The sequence below is a fragment of the Diabrotica virgifera genome, chromosome 9, assembly GCF_917563875.1.
Source record: "Diabrotica virgifera virgifera chromosome 9, PGI_DIABVI_V3a".
NCBI classification, from domain to species: domain Eukaryota; kingdom Metazoa; phylum Arthropoda; class Insecta; order Coleoptera; family Chrysomelidae; genus Diabrotica; species Diabrotica virgifera.
In genome coordinates this window covers 175,078,270-175,091,447 of record NC_065451.1, presented here as the reverse complement: position 1 = coordinate 175,091,447, position 13,178 = coordinate 175,078,270, and the positions used below count along the sequence as shown (strand labels likewise).

General features: G+C 31.6%; 1 protein-coding gene across 1 annotated transcript in view; it reads right to left on the bottom strand.

The window, feature by feature from the left end:
- Positions 1-13,178, bottom strand: part of LOC126891946 (probable glutamine--tRNA ligase) — an 81,389-nt gene that overhangs the window by 2,981 nt on the left and 65,230 nt on the right. The window contains exon 11 of the mRNA XM_050661291.1: positions 427-647. Within this exon, the coding sequence (XP_050517248.1) occupies positions 427-647 (221 nt within the window). The remainder of the gene's footprint in view (positions 1-426; positions 648-13,178) is intronic.

The window sequence follows — 13,178 nt, the reverse complement described above, 5'->3', positions numbered from 1 at the left end:
GTATATTCCCACATGACGTATACGAGAGTTTGGTGCAGTTTGAAATGGCGTCAACTTTCGTACGGCGCGGTAGACGTGAAGTGGGTTCAAGCCCCAAGCAAGTTATTATTTTTTTATAGATTTTATGATTGTAAGTATATTATTATATAATTTTTGAAGATATTCTTCTTTTTTGAAAGTGGTAGATAAGAAAGTTAGTTTGATTTTTAAATAAAATAAGTACAAATAACCTTTTAAGTATATTTACTTCGTTTAAATTACCTATTATATAATAGAAGAATATCTTCTTACGTTCGTACAAAGTACACACACATTCTTTTTTTGTTTTACATGGTGCTTTCTACCTATACCTTTAAGCAACGCACTATTTTCCGGGACACCCTGTATACAATATTTTATATCGACATAATAATAAATTTTACTTACAAGGGAGAATATAGACGAACTTCTATTTCTTGAGGATCACTGACCCAATGGATAAAAGCCTTTGGTTTCGATTTAACTTGATCTACTTCCGTACACTTGCATATAACTTCCTTGATGCCATTGCCGTCTTTTTTAACATCAGTTACTTCCAAAACTAAACCAGCATGTCGGATACCAACGGACTGCGTTTTTGTTAGTCGACGGTAGCCTTTGTCTCCAACCTGCAAATTTAAAACGTAACGTTAACACAGGTTGCTTGATTATACTATGATACACTATTTATGGTAAGGCAGTCTAAGAGGGGATTTTGCGCGTTACTCGAGCGCGTCAGAATATCACATGGGAAGAAACCTTGTACCCTTACCATATATGAAGAGTACAGAGAAAAAACAAGGAATGTCACATTTTATACATATTGAGACCGTGCAAGTTTCGGAAGGGCGACACCTAGTGTCATAGCTCAGCAACATTTGTAATACTTTTAATTACATTAGCCAATTATATTAGTCTTTATTACTGGATAATTGTCAAGACCTTAGCCCAAAAAAGAATAAGAAGAAAAAGTAAGATTGAGGTTATGTTATTAAAAGGTAAACATTGTATGTAGTAAATAAAATTAATTATTAAAATGCAGTATTACAAGTAAAATACTATTTATATGGGAAATAAGCCACAATTAAATTGAAAAAAATAATTTTAACAACTAAAATTAACATGAAGTAAAACTCCCTAGTGTAGTTGGCATATTTAATAAAAATTCTAAAATTTTTAAAAATCCAAACGGATTACGTTCATAACGTTTTCGGACCTATCAATCCATCATCAGTGAACTCTCTGTCCTTGCTAAATAGCCACAATGCCAAACACTGGTTAAGATGTATGTTCTAACTACATAGTGAAATTTGTAAAATAATTTGGCTTACATTGGATGCCAACGGATTACTACTAGCAACATGATGCTCTACTCCATTAATTAAGAGATTTTTTATGACGGGTATTATCCCGTTTTATTAATTTTATTAACGTCTCGACGCCCAAATCGGGTGTCGTTGTCAAAATACAAAATACTACTAAATTAAACAAAAATGTTGTTGCTAAGTAAAATATTCTTCTAATAATTTATTTAATCTGACTCATTTATATTGGCAATTCAGACATTTTAATGAGTTGCATTCCTGGGACGACTTTACTGAAAGATAGTTCATTCGATTACATGAAATCAACCCCAACTCAAGAATATCCGTCACAAAAAAAATCATATCATGTGATCTGTCTTTAAAAAGACAACCAAATGCAAAGATGACAGTAAAATTCTCGCGTTAGAGATTCCATAGTAAATCACGAGGGAACACCAGGAAAAAACCTCGTGATACTATCCCGTCATCGTAAGTATTTGGTCTTACATTTAATTTACAAAACGACATTAGATAATGATAATACATTGACAACTAGGACAAGACTAAATGTATCAGCTATAATGGAGTTATTGACATTATGTACTATACGAATTATTACATTATGAATAATACCTATTTTCAACTAAATAATGAATTATATAATCAAAATTTTGGTCTAGCAATGGGCTCTTCTTTATCTCCATTATTGGCTAATATATTTATGGAGGATTTCGAAACTAATATCATTTCTAAACAAAATTTAAAACCCACAGTATGGTGGAGATATGTAGTATGCTTTTTCAATATGGCCTCATAGATCAGAATTGTTGGATACATTCCTGAATATTATAAACGATCAAGAAGAAACAATAAAATTTACAATGGAAAAGGAATACAATAACACCCTGCCTTTCCTCAATGTTTTAATCTCAAAGGAGGATATTGGATATGAGACTCAAGTGTATAGAAAACCAACACGCATTAACAGATATCTCAATTACAAATCAAATTACATCAACGTTAAAAAGGGAATCATTAAATCCTTATATGATAGAGCCAAAATTACTTGTTCTAACGAAAATTCATTTTTAGAAGAAAAACAATTGTTAACATCTGTTTTATTAAAAAATGATTATCCTTTATCGTTTATAAATAAGGAATTGTCAAGATTGGATCGAATGGAACAGAACAACTTAGAACGGGATCCTACAACATTCACAAGAAATAATACGAGGGAAATATCAATATCATATATAAAAGGACTATCCGAGAAACTTAAAACAATAGGAAATAATTTCAACAACATTTAAAACAACAAACACATTGAGATCTATTCTATCTAAAACTAAACCTAACAATGAACAAGAATAAAGAATCGCATTTATAAAATACCTTGTGAATGCGAACAATTTTATTTAGGTGAAACATCAAGACCATTAAACGTTAGAATAAGTGAACATCAGTCTTATATTAAAAATAGAGAATTTGATAGATTTCAAATATGTCAACACGCATGAGATAATGAACATAGAGTTCAGTGGAGAGATTCAAGTATAGTCTTGAAAGAATCAGATCGTAAAAAGAGAAAAATCAAAGAAGCGGATCTAATTATACTAAATGAAACCAATTGTGTCGCAAATTCCTCGGTAGAATGCAGTAAGATGTGGTTACCCATACTGAAAGAGGAAGTCAATAGAAAGAAAATACCACGATTAGTAAGTCAATAACATATCGAGTTAGTACATATTTTATATTTTAGTATTACTTATTGTATATCTATGTTATCTATATTAAAGTCAGAATTTGGTATTAGTTTCTTGAGAGTAAATTAAATGTAAGACCAAATACTTACGATGACGGGATAGTATCACGAGGTTTTGTCCTGGTTTTCCCTCGTGATTTACTATGGAATCTCTAACGCGAGAATTTTACTGTCATCATTGCATTTGGTTGTTTTTTTAAAGACAGATCACATGCTATCATTTTTTTGTAGCGGATATTCTTGAGTCGGGGTTGATTTCATGTAATCGAATGAACTATCTTTCAGTAAAGTCGTCCCAGGAACGCAACTCATAAATATTGGCAATATCATTTTAACGTCTTCTACTTTAAAATTTATAATATACGTCTGAAGTGCCAATATAAATGAGTCAGATTAAATCAATTATTAGAAGAATATTTTACTTAGCAATAACATTTTTGTTTAATTTAGTAGCATTTTGTATTTTGACAGCGACACCCGATTTGGGCGTCGAAACGTTAATAATATTATTTTTTTCAATGTAATTGTGGCTTATTTCCCATATAAATAGTTAATCATAAAAATGCCACAAGGAAATAGCTTCAGAACAACATTAATTAAAATACTATTAATTAAATTCAATGACAACCTAAAGTACCTACACTTAACAACTTACACACAGAACAACATTAATTAAAATACTATTAATTAAATTCAATGACAACCTAAAGTACCTACACTTCAACTAGGATTCACTTTAGACTATATAAAGTGCATAATGTACATAAAGTTACCTACTTCTGCTTTATTATGATCCGCATTTCTCTTTGTATTAATTTGTGCTTAGAAGTTGGAAACGAATAGAACTTAAATTGACAATTTTTTGTTGTATTTTTACAATTTATAACACAGCATTTGCGAAATCCCATTTTCTTCAATGACAGCAGGAGCCTGATTCTAATTCATTTCGACGTCGCAATTTAATTTCGAGGCCGCCATAACAGTCGCAATTCTTATTCATTTCGATATTAGTTCCAACTGGGGATATTAACGTTATCATTTTGACACTGCTCAGAATTTGGGTTGGTCCTCCTGTTTATTGGATTTATTGGCTATGCAGCCACCGCAACGTTTGTTGATAGTCTGGGCAAATTATCGAAAAAATGTCATTTTGGGCAAAGTTATTTACCAGCTATTTGATTGCTAAAATCGAATCTTAAGATTGCATATATTACGAGTAGTAATATGGGGTATGTCAAGTCCGCAGAAAGTTTGTTATTTTATTTATAAACAAATTAGCACTCCTAAATCTTCTTTTTTTTTCAATTAGTGCTCTGTAACTCCTAAGATTTTTCCTTTAAACCAAAAACACTCAAATAAAAATTCACCGCAATTTAGTTCTGCACAAAGTTATTTTTTTCCGATTTCCTTCAACAAAAATTTTACTCGGAAAATCCCAGTTTTCCCAAAAAAATCTGCAATTTTCAATTAAAATTTTAGGAAAGTAATTATTTATCAATAATTAAATAAATTGGTGACATGAAAATTTTTTTATCGTAGATTAAATATCAGGAGGCCGGCGACAATCTAACTAATAGTTTAGCAATAATTAAAATGTTAATTAAAAAATTTCGGTCGAAATAATAACCAGAAAGATTATGATACACCAAAATAACAATGATTTTCGTATAAAAAAGCACTACATATACCTATTCAATGTACTTTACAGAATTGAAATTGGACTATTTGAGCGGTCTCAGGAATGTTATAAAGAAACAATTTTTTGGCTTATAAACAAATGGAACCCCTCAGAAAATATCAGATTAAATTAAATTAAGTTAACGCTGTTGAAAAGGGCACGGCTTCTTCTTCGAAGAAAAAAAAAATCGAATTGAGTCGTTCCAGGTATAACCGGTCAAATTTGACCGGCATTTGCGACAGAGTTATAAACAACAGGATTTCAATCTTTGAACCGTTACCTTTTTATTCCGGACCTCTTTGTACATACAAATTTTCATATCTTCAAGACATTCATAACAAAAAAGATTTATGTCACAAAGTTATTTAATTATTGATAAATAATTACTTCCCTAAAATTTTATTTGAAAATTAAAGATTTTGTTTGGAAAACCCGAATTTTCCGAGGAAAATTTCCGCCGAAGGAAATCGAAAAAAAAATATCTATGTGCCGAATTAAATCACAGTGAATTTTTATGTGAGTGTTTTTGGTTTAACGTTAAAATCTTCTTGAGTTACAGAGCAATAATTGAAAAAAAGATTTCGGAGCGCTAATTTTGTTTATAAACCAAATAGCACACTTTCTGCGGACTTTGCATAGTTATATTACTAATATATTATTATGAACTCTTAAGATTTGATTCCAGCATGTCCAGCAATAAAATAGCTTCTTCTTCTTGACTGGCTTTACAACTCGGGGTGAGTCTTCGCCGCATCCACTATGGCCCTCCATCGTCTGCGATCTTGCGCTTCGATTTACCATTGTTGTACCCCAATCCTAGATAGATCGGTTTCAACATCATCCTTCCATCTTTTTCTGGGACGGCCCACTGATCTTCTACCGTCTGGTCTCTCGAAGAACACCGTGTTTAGCACTCTGTCTTCCTCTGATCTTACTACATGACCTGCCCATCTTATCCGATTAGCTTTTATATGTCTGACGATGTTCTCAGTACCATATAGAGTCACCAATTCAGCATTGCGGCGCCTTCTCCACTCTCCTGTCAATTCATCTCTTTGAGGACCAAATATCATTCTGAGGACTTTCTTTCAAATATCAGCAATAAAATAGCTGGTACATAATTTTCATTGTTTTATACTAATTTTCTCAGATTATTACCTTACATCTTTCATTGAGTTGATAATTCACGTTGTGAACATTCTCAATTATTATATTTCTAATTTAATACTATTCTATCTAATTCCTCCAAAACCAGCAAATTTCCATAAAACCCAGCCATATTAATACCTTTTGCTTTAGTTTTCCTTGCACAAAACACATCTCCTAAACTAAACCTAACCTCGCTTTCGGCCATTCATTCATGTCTGTGTCACAATAATTTCGACTCGAAATTATAATATCAACCACTTTTTTGGAGTCGCAATTAATTTTATTTCGATAAGTCGCTATTTCATGACATCATTTCGTTAGTTCAACTAAAATCCACAAGGCTCGCACAGTCGCATTTCAACGTCGCCATATTGATTGCGACTTGTTTTGAGTCGAAATTTGAATTAGAATCAGGGCCCAGGTATGAATTATGTCAATATGACAATTTCAATTGACACTATGAATTATTTAATAAAGATTTCTCCGCTACTCGTGCACTTTCGCGGATCTCTCCGATCGTTTCTCGTATCCCCTCCAAGTACTTGCACACAGCGAATTGAGATAAACACCAATAAAGGTTTAATTCTTATGACATCTAAAAACTACTTAGCACATTCTTAGCAGAATCCTAGCAATTCTTATTCTACAATCTTAATATCCACATACGTCAAAATAATTGTCAAAGTTAATTTAAATTTGGAAATCTCTCCGAAAAATATTAATTTTTGGCGGATTATTTGATTTATACCGTTCTAATTTAGTTTGTTTAGTTTTGTTAAACTTTTCCATATTTAGTTTACATTTTGAAAGTGTTCATAAGTTAAACGTTACTTGAAAACTCCTCTATGGAGTCATCTAGTGGAGGCGAACCGCCTGATATTGAGAATTCGATGGATAGTAGCTGTGATTTACAAGATTTAAATGGATTTCTACCCAACCAGCCTCAAAATAAGATAAGTAGTAGTATTAATCTTAACAATATTAATGAAAAACAAAATACTTTAGTAAACTCAGATCAACCAGAAAAAACCAGGCCTGTTTATTTATACGAAAAAATTGATTTAGGACCTTTTTACATTTTTATTGAAAACTCCAGTTTAAATTTTACAGGAAAATTAAACGCTGTTAAAATAGGCGAGATCCTATTTACGTTACATCCAGAAATTGACAATTATATAAAAAAAATTGACTCAATCGGACGCAACCGAGTTAGGGTCTCATTTAAAAATTATAGTAGCGCAAATGCTTTAGTTACTTCCAAATTCCTTATTCAAAAAAATCTGACCGCATACATTCCAAAATTTCAATTGTTTAAACTAGGTGTAGTAAGGGATATAGATTCAGATATATCGGAAGAATATCTTAAAAATAGAATAAAGGAATTTGATCACCATTGCAAATTCTCGGTTGAGTATGTGAAACGAATAACAAGAAAAATAGTAGCAGATGACAAAGTAATATTTAATCCAACAAAATCAGTTATTGTGTCTTTTAAATGCCAGAATATACCAAAGTATGTAGTAATTAATCATGTCTTACACACTGTTGAAAAATACCAGCAAAAGGTAATTATCTGTTACCACTGCTATAGGTATGGGCACATGAGTAAGCAGTGTAAAAGTAATCCTCGCTGTTTTAAGTGTCATGAATCTCACCTTTCCGATTCTTGTCCTTTATCATCGTTTAACAAAAAATGTCTATCCTGTGAAGGTGAACACTTCACTAATGAATGGGAGATATGCCCAGAATTTGATCGCCAAAAGAAAATAAAACATTATATGTCTGAAAACAGCTTATCTTTTAAGGAAACAATTAAACTCTTTCCTAAGATAACTTATGCATCTATAGCAGCCAATAATTCCTCAATAAATTCTCATCAAACTCCAAATATGAATGCACCATCCTCTTCATATTCCTTTACTCAATTGTCCACGTCTCAAACATCTTCCAATCAGTTCGCTCTACCTTCAGTTTCAAATAGATATACAATAATAAAACCACCAAAATACAAACGACCTATCTCTTCCTCACCAGACCAAGTAACAATGGAACATCAAAAAATAATAAAGTTAAACCCCATGTCCAACAGACCTGGTGGTATTATCACCTCTTCTTCGTATCAATCTACATTTAATCCAGAACAAGGATCTAAAATACATGAACCATCAAAAGAATTAACAGAATTAATATCAAATATAGTTACAAGTATTATCTCTAATATAAATCACAAAAATTTTGAAATTCCAGAAAAATCAGTTCTAGTAAATTCAATTCAATCAGTTTTAAGTTCTCTCTTATATAATAATGAATAGATTGGTAATTTGACAATGGAATTGTAGATCGGCTAACTCTAATAGAGAAAACCTTATCCACCTATTAGAAGACCAGAAAGTTGATATCGCATTATTATCAGAAACTAGATTTAAACCAGAAAAGTATTATAACTTTCACGGGTACAATATTGTCAGAGACGACCGCTTTTCAGTAACTGTTGGCGGTGGCTCAGCAATTTTAATAAATTCAAACCTATATTACGAGGAAGTTACCATGAAAGTAGATTTAATAAACGTCAATAAAGTAGCAATAAAAATAAAGTTTAAGTCATATACTGTCACATTTATATCTATGTATGTTCCCCCAGGAACCAAGTTATTGTTACAACAATGGAACAATTTCATAACATCTATAGAAAGACCATTTATAATAGGAGGTGACCTTAATGCTCACCACATTGCCTGGGGCCTAGACAACCAAACAGATATGAAAGGTAAAATCTTGATGGACTGTATAGACGATAATAATTTAATATTCAAAAATGATGGCTCTCCTACTTTCTTTAGGAACTTCTCGAAATCGGCAATAGACCTGACCATTTGTACTCCTGACTTAAACCACCTGATCACTTGGAAAACACTTCAAGACCTATTTGGTTCAGACCATACACCTATAAGAGTAGAGTTAGAGGATCAACCAACTCATACATATAATCCATATTCACAAAAGTGGAATTTAAAGAATGCCGACTGGAAATTATATGAACAGTATTCGGAAGATGTATTCTCTCAATTTAAAGATATAAATTCTTATGAACAAATTTTGCACAATATAAATACAACTGCATCCTACTGCATCCCCAAATTTAAAATAAAAAAACCGACTTCCAGAGGAAAATACTGGTGGGATTTAGAATGTGAAGAAGCAGTCAGAAGAAGACAGGAAAGTTTTTGTATATTCAAAGAAAATCCAAACCATGAAAACCTACTTAAGTATAAAAAAGATGATGCACATGTCAAGAAGATCACTAAACAAACTAAAAGAAATAGCTGGAGAGATTATGTCGGATCCCTAAATAGGTCAGTCCCTATTAAAGATGTATGGTCAAAAGTTAACCGAATAAAAAATAGAAAAACAAAGAACAAAGTCCCTGTTATTCTGTCGGAAGCTTCGTGGATAGAAGAGTTCCATCAAAATATCACACCGCCGTCTGCAGAATTAGTAATTCCTGATTTACAACTAAATGCTCTGTACGACTATCCAGAACCAATCCGTTTCCTAGTCAAACCATTTTCTGCCACTGAACTAAACTTTACGTTGAAGAAAAACTCAAATTCAGCACCAGGTGCCGATAATATCCATTACTCGATGCTATCAAATCTTTCAAGAATTGGTAAGGCTGCACTACTAAATATATATAATGAAATTTGGATGCGCCGCATAAAGATTCCTGACGATTGGCACGTTTACACTATTATCCCGGTTTTAAAACCAGGAAAATCATCAAAGAATTGGGATTCTTACCGTCCAATCGGTCTGGCTTCCTGTATACTAAAAACATATGAGAGACTTATTAAAAACCGTCTGGAATTTTGGCTAGAAAAGAACGACCTATTACCAAGAAGTCAGTTTGGTTTTAGAAAAGGTAAATCCACACAAGATAGCCTCTGCCACTTTTTAATAGACATTTATAGTTCCTTTACTTATAAGAAAGCAGTTAGTGCTTTGTTCTTAGATATAAAAGGGGCTTACGACAACGTTAATCTTCACATACTATACGCGAAAATGTTGGAAATAGGAATACCCGAGATAGTAACATGGAACATCATTAACTTATACATTAATCGAGCAGTTCACGTTAGATTAAATGGAGATCAATCTAACTCCCGATACACATCTTTGGGACTACCTCAGGGTAGCATCCTAAGTCCTATATTATATATACTGTATACTGCTGACTTAGAAACTAAACTTCCTCAACACATAAAAATCCTACAGTACGCTGATGATGTTGCGATATATGCAGAAAATAAGTCAATAGATAGATGTAATAACTACCTTAAATCGACATTGAATATTATAAAAAAATGGGCTACCGATAATAACTTAACAATATCAGAGAGTAAATCAACCATTGTTACCTTTACTAAAAAACGATATGTTCCTCAAAGCCATCTACAATTTGATAATACTAGTATTCCTTATAAAACTTCAATAAAATTTCTTGGCGTATTTTTAGACTCCAAATTAAATTGGAAAGAACACACAAATTACATATTACGAAGAATGGAAAATGCAATGAATATCATGAAGACTGTAAGTGTCAGTAACTGGGGAGCTGATCCAAACATATCAATATTACTATACAGAAATTTGATAAGATCAATCTTAGACTATGGATCTATTTTTTATGGCTCAGCATCAAACTCTGTACTCCAAAAAATCGAGAGGATCAAAAATAAGGCACTTAGGTTATGCACTGGTTATCTTCGTAGCACACCTATATTGGTCATGGAATGTGAGCTTAATGAACCTCCACTTTCATTACGCAGGGAATACCTAAGTGAGAAATTTATAGTTAAAACAGCGGTTAACGATAAACTGCTATTAAATAAAATTGTTCATTTAACCACCTCATACCTAACTCATTATTACTGGGAAAAAAAGAAACTGCTTTTAGTTGTGGAAAGCTTCCTCAACGTTTCTAATTCCATTGGCGACATACACCAAATTGAACAAAGCTCGTCTCGAAAGCTAAATTATGAAGATTATTTATCTCCAGTTAACTGTCATTTAAGTAATATTCGTGCGACAGACTTCCTTACTAAAATAGACCACCTTCAGTGTGTACAAAAAAACTGGGGGAGTTATCAGAAATTATATACGGATGGTTCAAAAATGGAAGGAAAAGTTGGATATGCTATATATTACCCACAAAAAAGTATAAAAATAAACAACAGATTACCTGATAAAATGACAATTTTCACAGCTGAACTCATTGCAATCAAAGAAGCATACAAAATATGTATTAATCAAAAAGAACTCAATTATGTTATATTTACAGACTGCCAAAGCATTGTAAAGACATTGAAATATAATGTACATAATTTTGCAGAAAATTATATCATCAGTGACATCATAGCAATGAACAGTGAAGCTTTGAAATCGGGCAAAAATATAATATTGTGTTGGATAAAAGCACACATTGGTATAAAAAACAACGAAATAGTAGATGATCTGGCTAAAAAAGCAACAACGAAGGAATCCACTCTGCATACTTATCAACTTCCTATGGGAGACATAATTTCTATTATGAGATCTATCAAACGGACGAAATGGCAGGAACAATACAATAATTCAGACAAAGGAAATTATTACAAAAAAATCCAGCCTACACTTCCCATCAAGACATGGTTTAATCAAGTTTCCAACAAAGGCTTTATCAAAACTATTTGTCGAATAAGAAGTAATCACTGTCTGACTCCAGTCTACAAAAGAGAAATAGGACTTGTAGATAATGATGAATGTTTATGTGGAGAGCTAGCTGATCTACAACATATGCTATTAGAATGTCCTTTACATTTTATTGAAATATCAAACTTTTTTGCCAATCTAGTTCAAGTTAATGTACAATTTCCTTTTAATCTTATATACCTTTTACAATCAAACAATCTAGATGTTTATAAAATTTTGTACAACCATGTTAATTGTTTAAAATTAAAGCTCTGAGAAAAAAAGAAAAAAAAATAAAAAAAAAAAATAATTAAATAAAATAAAAAGATACTAAGATCTAAACCTCCGCGAGGTTGAATCGGGTTTAGGTCTTAGCGCGATAAAAAAATATACAAAAAAAAAAAAAATAAAAACTAAAAAAAAAAATAAAAAATGTAATAAAAAAAATGTTAAAAAATATAATAAAAAAAATAATAAAAAAAACAGAGTAAAAAAACAGTAGTACTAATAGTTTTAAATTTAGATACTAAGCATATATTTTGTAAAAGAGAGAATTCAAAACACATTGACTGGCCAGTTGGTTGCTTAAACCAGTGCCAATAAAACATAAACACACACACACAATCTTAATATAATATTAATCTATATTAACTTATATTATAAAAAATAAGCAGACGTTAAAATGTCTTTACGAATATGTAACGTCCTGTAAATTTAAATTTTAAATAGGCTTAGATAATAAAATTAAAAATTGTAAAAATATCACACAAAATTTTAAAAAATGTATTCATTAATATATTATAACACCCTGCAAATTTAGATAATAAGTAGGCTTAGATATTAACTTAAAATTGTTATTGTAATACCATACAAAAAAAAAACAAATAGTCTGGCTAATTGGCTATGTCAAAGCCATTAATAAATAATAAAAAAAAATCTATATTAACTTGTTGTTAACCTGATTATTGTCCTGAATCGATAGGCTAATCGATAGCATATCAGTTATTGCTACCACATGGCGAGAAAAGCAAAAATTCATGAAAAAGTGACATTCCTCGTTTTTCTCTTGTACTCTTAATATGGACTCTTAATAGAGGGGCGTGCGTGGGGTGCAGTCCGTAAAAAATCTATCTTTAGAAAACACTTGAAAACGCCAAATTAAGACAAGATAAGTTAAGTGCATGAATAACAGTGTATACAGTGATGAGCGCGCTAATAACCGGCAAAATAGCACAAAAGACGGAAAACGTATTAAGTTGTGAGATAAAAAGAAATGAAACTAGTCAAGCTGGGAATTTTAGCGATATGTATTAAGAGGATGGGTACGTATTTTCGGCTGCAATGCTATTCAAATGGGGATTCATTTTTTTCGAATCCTGAGAAAACTAATAAGTATTTTTGAAAAATTTAAACGCAGAATGAAAGATTACGTTATTAGTGAGGGCCGAAAGTCCCTGAGAACTTCTATAATGTTTATTTTAATAAGTTACAGAAGTAAAAAACTAAGAGAAAATGTAGTGTGATTTTTAATTTCAAATAT